The sequence below is a fragment of the Doryrhamphus excisus genome, linkage group LG11 (assembly GCF_037039965.1).
Source record: "Doryrhamphus excisus strain RoL-2023G ecotype Guam linkage group LG11, RoL_Dexc_Guam_v1.1, whole genome shotgun sequence".
NCBI lineage: Eukaryota > Metazoa > Chordata > Actinopteri > Syngnathiformes > Syngnathidae > Doryrhamphus > Doryrhamphus excisus.
The window spans coordinates 5,114,926-5,131,898 of NC_136367.1; the positions used below are offsets into that span (position 1 = coordinate 5,114,926).

General features: G+C 42.3%; 4 protein-coding genes across 4 annotated transcripts; 1 reads left to right on the forward strand and 3 right to left on the reverse strand.

Annotated features, from left to right (window-relative positions):
* Positions 1-314: 314 nt before the first annotated feature.
* On the reverse strand, positions 315-3,062 carry bpnt1 (bisphosphate nucleotidase 1). The gene is made up of 9 exons (XM_058071783.2): positions 2,750-3,062; positions 2,351-2,472; positions 2,118-2,222; positions 1,929-2,036; positions 1,763-1,811; positions 1,520-1,611; positions 1,251-1,448; positions 599-704; positions 315-508 (listed from the first exon to the last, which is right to left on the reverse strand). Exons 2-9 carry the CDS (start codon positions 2,468-2,470, stop codon positions 357-359), a joined length of 930 nt encoding a protein of 309 aa, XP_057927766.2. The 5' UTR covers positions 2,471-2,472; positions 2,750-3,062; the 3' UTR covers positions 315-356.
* Positions 3,063-3,475: 413 nt separating this feature from the next.
* On the reverse strand, positions 3,476-4,588 carry saysd1 (SAYSVFN motif domain containing 1). Its single transcript, XM_058046105.2, has 2 exons — positions 3,987-4,588; positions 3,476-3,860 (listed from the first exon to the last, which is right to left on the reverse strand). The coding sequence occupies exons 1-2, from the start codon at positions 4,146-4,148 to the stop codon at positions 3,537-3,539; spliced, it is 486 nt and encodes a 161-aa protein (XP_057902088.2). The 5' UTR covers positions 4,149-4,588; the 3' UTR covers positions 3,476-3,536.
* Positions 4,584-6,268, forward strand: grcc10 (gene rich cluster, C10 gene). Its single transcript, XM_058046119.2, has 4 exons — positions 4,584-4,693; positions 4,999-5,052; positions 5,195-5,371; positions 5,452-6,268. The coding sequence occupies exons 2-4, from the start codon at positions 5,001-5,003 to the stop codon at positions 5,589-5,591; spliced, it is 369 nt and encodes a 122-aa protein (XP_057902102.1). The 5' UTR covers positions 4,584-4,693; positions 4,999-5,000; the 3' UTR covers positions 5,592-6,268.
* A 219-nt stretch (positions 6,269-6,487) lies between these two features.
* LOC131099870 (uncharacterized) lies at positions 6,488-15,977 on the reverse strand. The gene is made up of 12 exons (XM_058046090.2): positions 15,827-15,977; positions 15,303-15,364; positions 12,427-12,909; positions 12,272-12,345; positions 11,539-12,173; positions 9,754-9,832; positions 9,606-9,681; positions 8,914-8,950; positions 8,742-8,838; positions 8,536-8,652; positions 8,391-8,450; positions 6,488-7,063 (listed from the first exon to the last, which is right to left on the reverse strand). Exons 2-12 carry the CDS (start codon positions 15,331-15,333, stop codon positions 6,974-6,976), a joined length of 1,779 nt encoding a protein of 592 aa, XP_057902073.2. The 5' UTR covers positions 15,334-15,364; positions 15,827-15,977; the 3' UTR covers positions 6,488-6,973.
* Between the last annotated feature and the right edge of the window lie 996 nt (positions 15,978-16,973).

Below are 16,973 nucleotides of genomic sequence, written 5' to 3' on the forward strand. Positions count from 1 at the left end.
TATAGGCTGTCAACATGTACAAAATGAATATAGGAAGCTTGGACTAGATAGAATACCTAAGAATAATCCATCAGGAAGAGGATTCCACTGTTTGGTCACTATTCTGTATTTAATAGAACCACATACCAGTACAGTATTACACTTACAACCCTCACAGCCATCCAGTGGGAGTGGATTAACACACATGCACCCATCATACCTTGGAAATAATTCAACTGTTATTTGTAAGGAAGTGTGATTTAGTCAAAATTAGTGAACTCATTAAAAGCACCAATAACTGAATTATAAAGTGTCCATTACAGATGGCAGTGTGTGTGTGTGTCTATGAGATGCACCTACTGTACAGTAGATGAGGTTCAGTCAGACTTCAGGGCTCGCAGCACCGACTGCGGTACTCTGCTGATGTAGTAGTCGTGGTTTCTTAGTGTCGCAAGAACACCCGCAGAGTTCAGGTGCTTGACTTTAGCGTCATAGCAGTATGCGTTGTTATGCATGTCGGTCAGTTTACCTGGCGGGAAAAGAACCCGGGATGCTTGTTAAGACATGAAAGAAATACATCCTCATCATGAACGGCTGAATCCCAAATGATGATTTATACCTCCGACGCACTGCAGGATAACCTCGGGAGCACACGTATCCCACTTCTTGGTTCCTGGACTTGCAAAGACATAGGCCGAAGCCTTCCCCTCAATAAGCTGAATGATCTACACACAGATTATTTAATGAGACCGTTGCATTTTTTAAAAAGTCAAGTCAAATTTGGTTGATGTGTATAATTGATAGTGAATCAAATTAATAAATCCTTTAAAACATCCGTTTCTGGAAAAATGTGTTTTTATGACCACACCCACATCCATATCTTCAATACATTAGCTAACCAGCACAGTTATCAATTCAATTCAGTGTGTATGTCAAGGGTGCAAATGTGTGTGACAGGAAGAAAAGCTGTATGACCTCCACTTGGTTTGAATGGACCGCCATCGCTCATAAACACATTATGATGGGACTGTCTGTGAAGCTAGCTTGTCGTTCCAACTCCGTAGAGTAGATTACATCACCACTCTGCTTCTTAACCCAAACTGGTCTTCCGGAAAATAAGATGTAGCAAGAGGGATCAGTGTTGCCGACTTAGCAACTTGGTCACAAAACTTTGTCTGTTTATTTCGACCACACATACATGCATATTACCATAACCATATTATTGCGATTTACAGAGTGTCCATGAATGCAACAAAATAAAAATATCCTACCTTGTTTCCTGCACCGCCCACTCGTACAACCTCATCAGGTTCCATGGCATTAACGCACTCGGTTACAATCTTGTTGCTATGCGACCGTGTGGTTGTGACAATGCGTTTATCGTCTGGACCTTCCTGCAACTGAAATCCGAAGGCACCCAGTCCCAGAATTCCCCACATGGTTCTTCCCAGTTGTGCCCCCGGCCCAAGCTGCAAAAGACAAACATGTTCAATTAAAGATCCGTGAGAGAAACAGGATCGTTTAGTTTAGTCGTTTGGACCTGGTAGTTGTAGAAAGGCTGGTTGATGACGCCTGCGATTGCTCTCCCTGCGTACGCGATTCCGATAAGCACGGTCACGTTGTCGAGGAGGCCTGATGGAACAGAATGAAGACATTGTTATATTTTTTAGTCATGTACTTTACATTTCTAAGTAATCATAAAGACGTACTAGGAGGAAATAAATATGTGCTAACATGTCCAATGTACAACAATGATAAAATACCCCAATCAGCCAAAACTTACCTTCAGTATACTCCTTTGTGCCATCAAGAGGATCCACCCACACGACTAGCTTAAAAAGGCAGACAACACAATTCAGATCCAGACGTATTTGGATCAGAAAAGAGTTGTAATTTTTCCGAAATGTGCCAGAATGAATGTAATTGCTAATGAGGCGGCCATATTGTACCTCCTCTTCTTTCACGCCACTATATTCAGCAGGACACATTTTCTTGAGGATTTCTTCTGCATGGCCATTTTCAATCAAGTCCTCTGTCACCTCCTCAGCTGGAAGGTCCTACACAAAGTGAGATGGTTGAATATTAAAATCAAAATCATACAAAAAAAGCATTCTTTGTGAAGACAAATTAAACATCACCTCCTCTCCAATGATTGTTACTTTAGGGAAATGTCTGGACAGTGAAGCACAAATGCTCTTCTGTGCAAGTCTGTCTGCTAATGTCTGCAGATCATTAGCGCCATCCTGTGGACAAGGTTGAAATATTACTCTCACAGATGCAATTCATTTGTGTTGGGACGCTCTCCAACTTATTCTAAAGTGACAATTAAACAAGCAAACCAGTGATTGGGGACCCCTGCTGTAGTCCTCACCTTTTCAACAATACCAAGTTCTCCACGGTGAAGCACCTTCCTCACAATGTCTCCAGCCTTTTCAGCCACAGTGTAGGCGGACGCCACCAAGCGAAGCACGACGGCTGGACTCCCAGACATTGCTACATACAATACACTGGTTACTTTTGGTGTGTCAATTCAATATATTGTGCGTATAATACTGAACATGGTCATTTTGTTTTGAAAAGTTTGTCAACAATCAACCAAAAACGGTCTACATTGACAGGTGAACTGCATTACAATCTAATCAAAGGTAACAGCTGGGTTGCATTTGAGCTACACCGGAAGCTAGCACGGATCTAGCTATTTAAGAGAAAACTCTATTTAATAACATAATCAAAGTGCAGACCTCAGTCGTAACGTATGACTAATACTTACCGGTATACTTAGTAGTACTTGTACTACTACAGTCGCTGCTATCGTAAATAATCTTCAATGTGGTTGAGAAACAGGAAGTAAAACAGCTTTTACCAAAGAGGTGGTAATTACTGACAAGATAAGTAGTTACTGAGTGACTCCCCGATAAACGGGGAAAAACTGCTAATTTAAAGCCAGTCTCACTTAACTTCCAACTAATATCATCCTTTGTGGGTCGTATAAATCACGAGTATTACTTTGGCATCGCTATTATAGATTATAAATGTGTAGTCGGTGATGAAACGAACGCGGAAGTGCAAAGGAGTACAGCTCTCGTTCTGTACTAAGAAAAAATGTAATGTTTCTATGGGAAGAATACAACACTGCCCCTCGTGGCCGTTTTATTAGCTTAAGAAACGCCTTTTAAACGATTGCAATCTCTTTCTAAATCATCTAAAGCATTTGTGCAATTGTAATTAAAAAATATGTACACGTTATATTAATTGTATTCTAATGATGTTTATTATATGTATTATATTTACTGTACAGCAAGGAGCAGCATAGATAATACATATTACATTGTGTTGTATTTATATATGTATTAATAATATAAATTTTTAACAACTCCCTCATGTTGCTGTAGTATTAGGACGTCTTTATGTGTATTTGTGCATTTCAGTTGGCATTTTAACAACCTAATTTAAGAAAATTTAACTAACACACATTCCTTCAAATATGAAACAGCAATGTGAATAATACATTTAATGTAAATCAAAAACTCCCAATCCCTGCACAATCTTCACCCATTTCATCTGTTTGCCAAGGGTCTGTAGCCCATCTCTCCCTCCAGCTGCTCTGCAGTAAGAGCGCCCAACAAAGGTTGGCAGTCTGGATTGAAGACAGAATAAGCGCTCATTTCTCCAGGTTTCCTTGCTGCGGGGCTACGGAGTCCTTCATACAGCCAGTAGAAGAGGGAGACCACGAAGAAGGGCAAGCCAAACTCCAGTTCTGCAAACATGCCGAGCAGGACCAGCCAGAGCAGGACTTTGAGGAACGTGACGCTTGAAATGATGTATTTTTTGGAGGCCAGCCATCTTCCAAGGGTGCTGTCCAGCAGCCAGTCACTACCACCCTGCAGGAATGTAATATTACATATTCTGTAGATAGGCCTGGATAGTACAGATTTAATAATACATCAAGTAGTTCTATATTTTTTGTTTAATTTAAGCTTCTTGTTAAAGTATTCCCACTGCCTTACCTCTATTTGAGGGTCCTGATCCACAGAGTGTTCTTTTGCCACCTTTTTAAGCGGACTGTCGGCTGTCGTGGTGTCCGTGCTTGATTTAGCAATTTGATCCATATTATTATGAGCATTTTCGCCCCGTCGACGTGCCCTAAACTCTGCAAGTTTCCGCTCCATTGCCAATAATCTTACAAATGACAGGTCACGCAGAATATATCACATTAATTAAACCTTCCTAAGTTCATCCGCAATGACACATATAAGTTTTAGCGTTGAAAAAAAACGTACTTAGCCGAAACCGGCCACTTGTCGCCATCTGACGTTGTTTACTTTTGCTTGGTGCCTGCCTGAAAGTAGGGTGTACTGTCGTAAACGCATGTTGACTGTCGTGAAAAAGGTGCCACTTAGCCGAATTGAGCTTTTGACTAGCGAGCTTGTGTTTGACGTTGTGGTGAGTTGTATTCAATTATGCTGCATTTTATTGAGTATGTATCAACTTTTATATGGTTAAAACTTCATCAAAAATATGTCGGTGACACCTATAACTTTCAGCGTTGAATAAAATGTACTTATCCCTTGTCGCCATCTGACGTTGTTTACTTTTGCTTGGGCGCCTGCCTGAAAGTAGGGTGTACTGTCGCAAACGCCAGTTGACTGTCGTGAAAAAGGTGCCGCTTAGCCAAATTGAGCTTTTGGCTAGCGAGCTTGTTTTTGACGTTGTGGTGAGTTGTATTCAATTATGCTGCATTTTATTGAGTACGTATCAACTTTTATATGGTTAAAACGTCATCAAAAATATGTGGGTGAATATACGATGTTAAAACACGAATTAGGTGTGGTTATGATGCTTCGACAATGGTTGTCACATAAACACGAGCCACTTTACAAAGCTCCGTGATACAAACATTAGCTTGAATTTGAGCTTCAGTGTAATAATACGTAATAATTTTTGCAACTGCTTTCATTGCACCTTTGATTATGTTCAAATACAGTCTAAATGTTACTGAACAGGCTACGTTGTTTGCAGACATGGCCTCTGCCCCAGCACAACAGCCCACCCTGACTGTGGAGCAGACTAGAGGTGAGAAATCAAGACCCAGATTCATTTGTAGACCAAAATCCACACAAAAAATAAAATATTTCCCAAAAAGCCAACTATAAATAATTGGTGTGTAAGTTGACACATTACTGAGGCTGTGTTTTTATTATTGTGTGCGGCGCAGTGGTGCTCGGTGAGGTGATCCAAGCCTTCGCGGTCCCAGAGAACGCGATGAGGATGGAGGAGGCCAGAGAGAGCGCCTGCAACGACATGGGCAAGATGCTGCAGCTGGTGCTCCCCGTTGCCACTCAGATTCAACAGGAAGTCATCAAAGCTTACGGATTCAACAATGAAGGAGAAGGTGGGACGGCCGCTTCGCTTCAATGTACAACAACATTGATTTTGAAACCGGATTAATTGTGGTCCCTGCTTCTCTTTTAGGTGTGCTCAAATTTGCCAGATTAGTGAAGATGTATGAAACCCAAGACCCAGAAATAGCGGCCATGTCAGCAAAGCTCAAGTCTCTCCTCCTGCCCCCGCTGTCAACACCGCCTATAGGTGGCACCATTCCGGCCTCATAAGAACAAACCAAGTGCCTGTATCAAGTGAAGATTGTTCACAATATCACCTTAAACGTCATTCCGTATTTGCATTCAGCGACGTGAGTTTAGTGGGTGGAGTGGAAAGCCGTGCTTGCCTGTTCAGCGAAGGTAGCTCTCTCGTACAGCGGCTGTATCACCATGGTAACTTAGGCTAAACTCATAACCTGGGGCCTCATCTGTGAAACCGGAGAGAAATCTGCGTACGGACAAACATATTCAGGTCTACAAAAAATGGCATATGCAGACATTTACTTTGCTTCCTGTCCATATGTGCTTTCATAATCTGTTTCCTGTAAATTCCATCCATACATCTATGCTGCTAACTCCTAGAATGATTGCAGTGACTTCTTCCGTTGCATGTTTATTTCTCATGATTTCACTTCACTGCTTCAAATATGCGTCACCTTTTTGCCATGTCTCCAAAAAGTTTTATAAATGAGGCCCCTGGTCCCTACCTTTTGTGTCCTTACCTGAAAATATCAACATTGAAGTACAAAAGTCATTTAATGTGCTAAAAAAAATGCTAAATTATTGTTTTGTTGTAATGACATAAGCATGGATTTGTGGTTGTATTTATCTACATTGCTGAAACATTTCCATTAACCCAATTTTCACATTGTTTTATATATATATGTTAATAAATGTTTTATATTCTAGTTGACGCTCTGAAGTGAATGTAGCGTTTATCGTACATTCGTTTGTGGCGGTAAATATGGACCGCCACACATAAATTTGACATTACCTGTTCTTTCTGGTTCAAAAACACATTGCAACGGGAATTGAGTTTGTTGTTCCAGTAGATGGTGTCGTAACTCATGCGCCACAGAATAAGATGACATTGCAGGAGAAATCAGTGTTGCCGGCTTAGTGACTAAATATGTATATTATCTTTATTGCATAAAGTCCTCAGGCAACTACTTCAATATTGGATTTTTTTAAAAAGGACAAACACTTGCTAAAATTTTCCTCACAGACAATACAGGTTAGAAAAACATTTGAACATTAAAACTAGATTCATGTCTTTGGATGCATGCAGATAATGAATGTGACAATCACAGCAGACGATACTTAACAGATAAAGTGCTCCAATCCCAAAAAGGGTTGTCATTAAAGTGCTAATTTTCATAAAACATAAATGTAGGTGCGACCCAGTGCATTATAGCTCACCAAAATAAATGTGAAATGAGTTCATTGTCATGTAAAAAGGTATTAGTGTGCAGTGCAACAATCTGGCTGCTGGTCTTATGGAGTACGAGCAATTTTAAAAAGAAAAGGTAAAAAAAAACGACATTATGTAGGATCCATAAAATGTTGCATACTAGTAGTCAAACAGCCTTGATGCAGGCAGAGGAGATGGTACCTCACTTCTCAAAATGCTGATATATGCTTTCCACGTAGCCCAGAACCTTCTGCCAATCTGGACCACCTGACTTCAGCATCTCTTCTGTGGACTGCAAAAAAAAAAAAAAAAAATAACATGAACATGAGCTGCATGCAAAAACAAGGGGTAAAAATGGATTCCATCACATATATATTGGATTTAGCGTAATTAGGCTGCAAGGCGGTCTAGTGATCAGCGCGCAGACCTCACAGCTAGGAGACCCGAGTTCAATTCCACCCTCGGCCATCTCTGTGTGGAGTTTGCATGTTCTCCCCGTGCATGCGTGGGTGCAGCACATGAACTCAGATGAAAAAGCTGAGCTGAGCTGACACAGAACATCAAGTGGAGGTGGAATTGCAAGGTTTATAGTGTCAAAAAAAAATCTACGATATCACCACAGGGTTTCGGAAGGCTGGAATACTGTGTGATGACGGGGACAGCTCCAGCTAAAGGGATAATCTGCCTCAAGAGAGGCTGACAAAGTGTGTGATGAAGGAATTAAGAGGAATTTATGGTGTGTGGAGTTTGCATGTTCTCCCCGTGCATGCGTGGGTTTTCTCCGGGTACTCCGGTTTCCTTCCACATTCCAAAACATGCTAGGTTAATTGGCCACTCCAAATTGTCCATAGGTATGAATGTGAGTGTGAATGGTTGTTTGTCTATATGTGCCCTGTGATTGGCTGGCCACCAGTCCAGGGTGTACCCCGCCTCTCGCCCGAAGACAGCTGGGATAGGCTCCAGCACCCCCGCGACCCTCTTGAGGATAAGCGGTAGAAAATGAATGTATAGATATTCCTGTTACGAGTGTAAAGGTGACTATAGGGGTGTTATTTCTTATCTAGAGGGCTCTAATAATGTTAATGGTATTAAGTTCGGGAACGTTTTCTATGTTCCAGCTATGAAAATATTTCATTCATAAAAAATTAATTTGTTTCTCACCTCAGTAACCAGGGCTGCATGGCGGAAGAGTGGTTAGCACGCAGGTCTCACAGCTAGGAGACCCGAGTTCAATCCCACCCTTGGCTATCTCTGTGTGGAGTTTGCATGCATGGGTTTTGTCCGGGTACTCCGGTTTCCTCCCACATTCCAAAGACATGCTAGGTTAATTGGCCACTCCAAATTGTCCATAGGTATGAATGTGAGTGTGAATGGTTGTTTGTCTATATGTGCCCTGTGATTGGCTGGCCACCAGTCCAGGGTGTACCCCGCCTCTCGCCCGAAGACAGCTGGGATAGGCTCCAGCACCCCCGCGACCCTTGTGAGGATAAGTGGTAGAAAATGAATGAATGAAAATAAAATAAAGACAGCTGGGATAGGCTCCAGCACCTATTTTCACGTCCTTATTGTTTCAACTCAGCATGTTTCATAAAGAAATAAAAGCATAATTAAAATCTCACCAGAGTGGCTCTGATTCCAATAGACTCTCCCGTCTTAAAAGCAAGCTCCAAATTTCCTTTCTGGGACATAAAAAAAAAAAAAAAAAAGAGTTAAGTTCCTATAATATTGCCACTGAGCCGTGTACACACAAAGAGCGTATTGTACCTTGTCTGCTGGGTTGAGGCTGTGGAAAGGGACGCGAGTGGGCAGGTAGGTGTGATAGACGGCACACAAGGCCAAACCATCCTCCCAACAGGTACTGAAGTTTGTGATGTCAATATTCTGTCAGAGAAACATTAAAGTTGCATTTGTAGTAAACATTAAGTACTCATATAAGGTTTAAATAAAAAAAAAAAAATCTGATTTTCAACCTGATACCCTTGAGTACGACTTTGACACCAAAACAGCAGGGAGTTTCTTCTGGAGCCGCCATGACGCCGAGACACGGGATGGACTCTGTCCTGAGGTCTGGAAAAAGTCAGCATATTACAGTGAAGTATTCATGAAAAAAATGTAAAAACTTTACGCAAATGTGCTACTTACTTAGTAGTATTTGAATTTGGGTTTCCGCACCGTTTTCCTGCAAGAAAGACAAAAAAAAAAAAAAGAGTGACAATCACACCAGCATGGTAACCCACAGGCCTCACTTTGTCATCATGGGGTTTCTCACCATTGCACTTGATGCACATGCCTCCATTTAGCTATTAGCCAATAGCATTCAATTGGAAGGACTGACTTATGACATTGTATTGCATCCCAGTGAGGGAGCAGGTCCGCTGTTGACTGCTGTAACGGACTATTGTGTCGCAGTCTGATGTGGATCAGGTCCACATTTTGATTTTGAGTAAACAAATGTTGTCTGAGTAAAGTCATGTGGGGGAAATTACAATACAAGCAATTAGTGCACGGTCCGTTTATTACCGTAATGACCATAATAGCTGGGAATGTGAAAAACAGCTTATCCTGTTCATGGCAGAGCTGGAGCCTATCCCAGCTGACACTTGGACATATACACAAACAAGCATTCACACTCCCACAAATCCCACACAGAGAGGTCCAGGCCGGAATCGAACCCGGAACCACCATGCTGTGCGGCAGGCTACTAATCACATGCTCCATATTGTGGCCCTGAGGAAAAAGTGGGCGTGTTAAAATGAATAAAAAGGTTCCAGGTCCGTGTGGTACAGATCTGGACCGTAGTTGACCGTATTGTGCTCCTAAAGCCTCAAACTGACCCGCAAGAACGCTAGAGCAGCTGTCCACACGCGTCACACCGTGGGTGGTCCTCCTCGCTCGTGTCGGCTCCTCCTTCTGGAATGACGGTTCATCGTGGAAGATCAAGGCTTTGGTCATTGGCTTTGTCATGAGATGAAACGTGTTTACCTTGCAAAACGGCAACGTTGTACTCGTGTTGTTGTTATTATTCATGGCGTCAGCCGGCAGTGGAAGACGTGACATACTCCTAAAACGGCAAAAGTTTCACTGTTAAAAAAGGGGGTACTATTATGGGAAAGCCACTCTCTAAATACTAGTACACAAACATTTGGGTGGATGGATTTTTCAATAAGGTACACAAAATCACAGTAGTGAGGAACCAACCTACCCTATCCAGAACCACTACTCATTACTTCCTCAGTAACTACTCTGAATTCATGTGCCTTAGTTCCTCAGTCACTACTCAACTCATTACTTCCTCAGTAACCTATGCTAAATTTGGGCCTCATCTCCTCAGTAACAACTCTAATAATAAGTTCATTAGTTTCTCAGTAACTACTCTAAAGTGATGTGCCTTAGATCCTCAGTAACCACTCTACTTATTAGTTCCAGATTAGCTCTTCATTAGTGCACCAGTAACTACTCTAAACTTGAGCCTTAGTTCCTCAGTAATGACTCTAAATTTGTGCTTTAGTTCCCCAGAAACTACTCTACTCATTAATTAATTGGTAACTACTCTAAGCATGTGTCTTAGTTCCACAGTAACTACTCTACTCATTAGTTCCTCAGTAACTACTCTAAATTTGGGCTCCATTTCCCCAGTAACTACTCTAATAAGTTCATTAGTTCCTCAGTAACTACTCTAAAGTGATGTGGCTTATATCCTTAGTAACCACTCTACTTATTAGTTCCAGATTAGCTCTTCATTAGTGCATCAGTAGCTACTGTAAACTTGAGCCTTAGCTCCTCAGTAACCATTCAACTCATTAGTTCCTCGGTAACTACTCTAAATGTGTGCTTTAGTTTCCCAGAAACTACTCAACCCATCAATTCATTGGTAACTACTCTAAATGTGTGTCTTAGTTCCACAGCAACTACTCTACTCATGAGTTCCTCAGTAATTACTCTAAATGGGTACCTTACTTCCTCAATAACTACTCAAAATTTGGGCCTGATTTCCTCAGTAACTACTCAAATAAGTTCAGTAGTTCCTCAGTAACCACTCTAAAGTGACGTGCCTTAGATCCTCAGTAACCACTCTACTTATTAGTTCCAGATTAGCTTTTCATTAGTGCTTTTCATCAGTAACCACTCTAAATGTGTGCCTTTGTTCCCCAGTAATCATTAAGCTAATTAGTTCCTCGGTAACTACTCTAAATGTGTGCTTTAGTTCGCCAGTAACTACTCTACTCATCAGTTCCTCAGTAACTACTCTAAATGTGTGCTTTAGTTCCCCAGTAACTACTCTACTCATTAGTTCCCCGGTAACTATTCTAAATTTGTGCTTTAGTTCCCCAGTAACTACTCTACTCAACAGTTCCCCAGTAACCACTCTACTCATCAGTTCCTCAGTAACTACTCTAAATGTGTACCTTAGTTCCCCAGTAACTACTCTACTCATTAGTTCCCCGGTAACTATTCTAAATTTGTGCTTTAGTTCCCCAGTAACTACTCTACTCAACAGTTCCCCAGTAACCACTCTACTCATCAGTTCCTCAGTAACTACTCTAAATGTGTACCTTAGTTCCCCAGTAACTACTCTACTCATTAGTTCCCCGGTAACTATTCTAAATTTGTGCTTTAGTTCCCCAGTAACTACTCTACTCAACAGTTCCCCAGTAACCACTCTACTCATCAGTTCCTCAGTAACTACTCTAAATGTGTACCTTAGTTCCCCAGTAACTACTCCTAAAATGACTATTGCCAGTTTTGAAATGACTTAAAATGACTTACCAAGATCTTTCAGACAACATGACGATCTTCCTTGGCTCACTTTGACTCCGCCCTTCTTTTTTCTTCTCCCGTGCAGCCAAACTTCGAAGGTAACCCTCCGCTATACCTTTTCCTGTCAGCTGCAGGCCTTTTTCACTAATCTCATCATTCATCTCAGGCTCCTCTTTTTCTCCTTTAACCTTTGGCAACTCATCTTCCTCCATAACATTTGCAATCTCCAGGCCTTCAACCTTCTCAGAGATCTTCTCAGACATTTGTGTCTCTGGAGTCTCCAGGCCTTGAACCTTCTCAGAGATCTTCTCAGAGCCTTGTGTCTCTGGTTTTTCTCCGCAGGCTGCTGTTATGTCTTCTATTTCTGGTTTATGCTGCTGCTGCTGGTGATGATGATGATGATGATGCTGCCCTTCAAGTGCGGACAGTCTGGTGCACACGTCCCTTTGTTCTGACCGCAGACGTTCAAGCTCTTTCTCCGTCTCCTGCCGTCTGCTGTGCGCCTGAGCCAGCTGGTTCTGCACGCTCCTGTGGTTGCCCTGGAGCACAGTGAGGGCCTGCTCCGATTCCGCTCGTAGGCGATCGGCCACCGACACGGCGATCTGCATGTCACACTGGAACCGATGCCATTCCGACCTCTCCGTCTTCCGCAGAGCACAAAGAAAACACGGATCAGGAAAATGCATGGGAATTCTCCTTGAATTAAAAACCAGGTTGGACCAGGTTTGCAGGTTGGACTCACCTTCAGCATCTCCCTCAGGCCGTTGACCTCGTCGGTGAGTCTGTCTCTCTCGGCTATGAAATGTCGGAGCAGTTCTTGACACATCACAAAAAAAAAAACACCGGCATTGAAGCAGGAGTTCAGAACACCCAGAAAGATACCCAGCCGAGGCCTACCTTCAGTTCCCATAGAAGTGTTGGGGCTGACGCCCATTGAGGTCTTGTACCGCTCCACCAGGCCGTGTAAGGTCAGGGTCAGTTCCTCCGAGGACCTCTCAGCTGCGGCCTGAGGCTCCAAGCCGCTGTCCCGCTCCTGCCAACTCTGCTCCGAAGAACACGGCATGGACGCAGGTACTGATGTCAGGCTGGGCAGACCGACCGCATCCTCCTCCTCCTCCTCCTCCTCGTCTTCTTCTTCGTGTCCCGTTACTTCATCACTTATGTTTGTGTCTGGAGATATGACGCTGTCCACGCTTATGACAGCCCACTCGGAAGGTGGAGACAACTTCTGTGTCCAGTCTGGAACTGCAGAGGTGGTGGCGGCCATGTCTAGTGAGGGTGTCTGCGGCTTCCTGGAGGAGACGATGGACAAAGCCAAGGCGGAGAGATCCGCCTCTGACGGTGTCGAAGGAGGAGTTTGGAATAAATCCAAAGGAGATCCTGGAAGAAAGAGCGTTAAATAGGGAGGGGGCTCCATGCCTTGCCTTTGTGTTGGACTAGAGGAGCAGCAGGAGGAGCATTCATTCATTCATTTTCTACCGCTTTTCCTCACGAGGGTCGCGGTGGGTGCTGGAGCCTATCCCAGCTGTCTTGGGGCGTGAGGCAGGGAACACCCTGGACTGGTGGCCAGCCAATCACAGGGCACATATAGACAAACAACCATTCACACTCACATTCATACCTATGGACAATTTGGAGTGGCCAATTAACCTAGCATGTTTTTGGAATGTGGGAGGAAACCGGAGTACCCGGAGAAAACCCACGCATGCACGGGGAGAACATGCAAACTCCACACAGAGATGGCCGAGGGTGGAATTTAACCCTGGTCTTCTAGCTGTGAGGTCTGCGCGCTAACCACTCGACTGCCGTGCCGCCTCTTCTAAATAGTTATGTTCATAAATTCCTCTTAATTCCTTCACACTTTGTCAGCCTCTCTCCCTCTCTCTTTCATTGTCGCTGTCGGTGTCACCCGAGGCAGATTATCCCTGAATTGAACCCTGGTCTCCTAGCTGTGAGGTCTGTGCGCTAACCACTAGACCGCCGTGGCGCCCTTAATTTGAAGTATTTTAAATATTTTTTTTCTCTCACATACTTTTATTTTTCAATCTCACTGAAACAATACCATAACAATGATGTTTTTATATCCTTGTTAGCTTGTGGTGAATGTGTAGTTGGAGTGGTTTCTTTCTTTCTTTTGTACTGGACTATGTACGATACAATGACTAATAATGAACTGGTTGCTCTTGGCACTAGGGTGGAATTGAACCCTCGTCTCCTAGCTGTGAGGTCTGCACGCTAACCACTAGACCGCCGTGCCGCGCCGCCCTTAATTTGAAGTATTTTAAATATTTTCTTTTCTCTCACATACTTTTATTTTTCAATCTCACTGAAACAATACCATAACAGTGATGTTTTTATATCCTTGTTAGCTTGTGGTGACTGTGTAGTTGGAATGGTTTCTTTCTTTTACTTTGTACTGGACTATGTACGATACGATGACTAGTAATGAACTGGTTGCTCTGGTTGGCACGTGGTTGGGTGCCTCAAGCTGGGTGAGGGTGGTTGGATATGGGGTTTTTATTCTGTGTAGACAAGGAATAATATATGTTTTGTTGGGATGAGGTTGGAATCTGGGTGGTGGGACTAGATAAGTCTCGACTTTTTCCCTCTCTCTTTCGAACATGTGTACGTTTATATATATATTACGCGCTAACGATGGACAAATTGATCAATTTCTGCGCTGACGATATAATGACAATCGTTGATCTGCTAATTGCATACAACGACAAGGTTAGGGTTAGGGTTAGGGTTAGGGTTAGGGTTAGGGGTTGGGGTTCACACTCCTCCCGCCGAGAACGGTAACAAAGTGAACTGCTTGACAATTAATCAAAGATTTGAAATTTGCATGCATCGACTTTTTGTTGATTCTTATAAGTAACAACGCTCAGCGCCGCCATCTGTTGGCATCTAAACAAACTACACACATCCATCCCGGGCGCAGTAATATACCATCGATCGTGAGCGCAGAAATGGATTGATTTGTGCGCTAACGATGGATCCATCTCTCGATCGATCGCGCAGATCCATCGTTAGTGCATAACACATATACATAGGTATTTTTATTTGTATTGATTTTGGTTGGTTTGTGGTGTTTTGGATGTTTTTTTCATGCTCGAAATAAAGAAAACAAAAAAAAGAACATAATGCAATACATCGATACACGCATACCCAAATGCTGGATAGTTGATTAGTTGAACCCTAGGACTTGGGCTCCCAATTCAGCCAAATGGAGACACAGAACCAATTTGTTCATTGCTCTGTGCGCGTTACATGAACAAATACATCCAGGGTATGAACAATTTTGCACTTAAATGTCTTGTACACCCCCCCAATCTAAATGGACATGCATAACAGTCAGATACATGTGTTTTTAAAGCATTTTAAACACAATTTACTGCAAACAAAATGCAATACATCAATACACGCATAACCAAATGCTGGATAGTTGATTAGTTGAACCCTAGGACTTAGGCTCCCAAATTCAGCCAAATGGAGACACAGAACCAATTTGTTCATTGCTCTGTGCGCGTTACATGAACAAATACGTCCAGGGTATGAATGATTTTGCACTTAAATGTTTTGTACACCCCCCCAATCTAAATGGACATGCATAACAGTCAGATCTATGTGTTTTTAAAGCATTTTAAACACAATTTACTGCATTTTTTTTACATATAGTTATCCCTAATTTACTGTTTCTCATTACTACCATATTGTTGGTCATAAGTGTGCTTGTGTCAAACGATTGTGTCATTTTTGTGGAGTCGGGTTACCTCCTGAGGAGTGGTTGTTTGTATTCCCCATGATGATGCAGATTGATGAAGCGGGAGCCAATCTACAGAAATACAAAGAAAATAACATTAATTTGGACACATCATAGCACATTTTGACTGCTTTTTTGGAACATGTTGAGTTTAAATTCAGTGTATACCTGACTATACAGCAGTTCCACCTGAAACTAAGCTGCTAAGAAATGAGGTAGTGACATTTTAACACCCAGAAACGCTGACAGTACTGTAATTGGACCCTCAACAGTCCAATTAAGTCCCAGCCTCTACGACTATATGACACATTAAACATGATCACGTGGATCAAATGCAATGACGCAATATATGCTCCCACTTATTCCCCACATTTGACTTTTACCTCTGCAGACAGCTAATGCCGCCTTACGCCGAGAAACGGCGTTCTGCGTCCCCAGCGACCAAAAAACTCGTCGTTTTGTGACTGGACTTTTGAAGGACGCGTCCCCAGAACCACACATAAGCCTACCATGCATGCAGACATGCATGCATACCTGCCGCAGCTGCACCTCTTCCGTCCAAGCGTCCAAAAGTCTGCAGGTTTTGGCTCCGCCCACTCAGAAATCACGCATGCACACGTCGAGCGGGGTTTAATGACGTTCGCAAACGTGACGTTCACGTTCCATCTTCTTCTTCTTCTCCTGTAAAGACAATGCGACAAAAGCAGGAAGGAACTTAAGTGTTGGCGCAGCAGATGCGCATGAAGACGGTGCAAAGTGGTGCAACATGGTTCACATATCAAATTTATTAGTTTAGTTAATTTCTTTCATTAAAAAAACAGCAGGTAAGTTATAAGCACTGTGGGACCCTTTCAGCCAATCAGGAACCTAAAGTCAGCTCCATAGAAGGTAAAATAACAATTGTGAGTGAAATCATAAGTGTTGACTATTAATGATAATGACTTTAATTAAAGGAAGCCGACCTGTCGTTCAGATGACCGTATATAACGTCATCATGCTGGCAAATGCTCCCATCTAGTGGCCAATACTTGCAACAACATGACAAGCGAAGTGTATATTTTTTTCCAAAGTACAAAACGATTTAGGTTTTGGTCGTTTCACTTCTGATATTTCAGTGTGGGTCATTTTACAATTATATTGACTTTAATTGAATGGTACGTGATTGTCAGTCAGTACCATGGACAGAGTATGAACGCCAATGTAGCTAAATGTCGCCATCTAGTGACCAATCGCAAGACCTGACGCGGAGGATAGATTTGTCACATTTTCTCACCATTCAAAGTAGTATTTTAATTATTTTATTCAACGAAAAATATAGTAGAATCACCATAAATGGATAGGTATGAAAATTAATCAGTTCACACTCATCCACCATCCCCAGTCCTTTCATGACGTACAAATCACATTAATCGCAATTCAAAAGCAGCATTAAAAAAATATGCATTTTTAAAGACCTGAATTGAGAATATATTGTTGTGTTTTGTTATAAGATGCCACTTACCTTTATCTTGCAGTTATACTCCTCTCTTAGAAAGACATTTTAACGTACCTGTTTAAAAAATATTGCAATACATATAACTATAACTATTAGCAGTGTGACCTAAATCTGTGTATTTTTTGATAAAGCATGAGATTAAATATAATATTGTGCAACTGTGCAGCCCAGCATATTCATCACAAC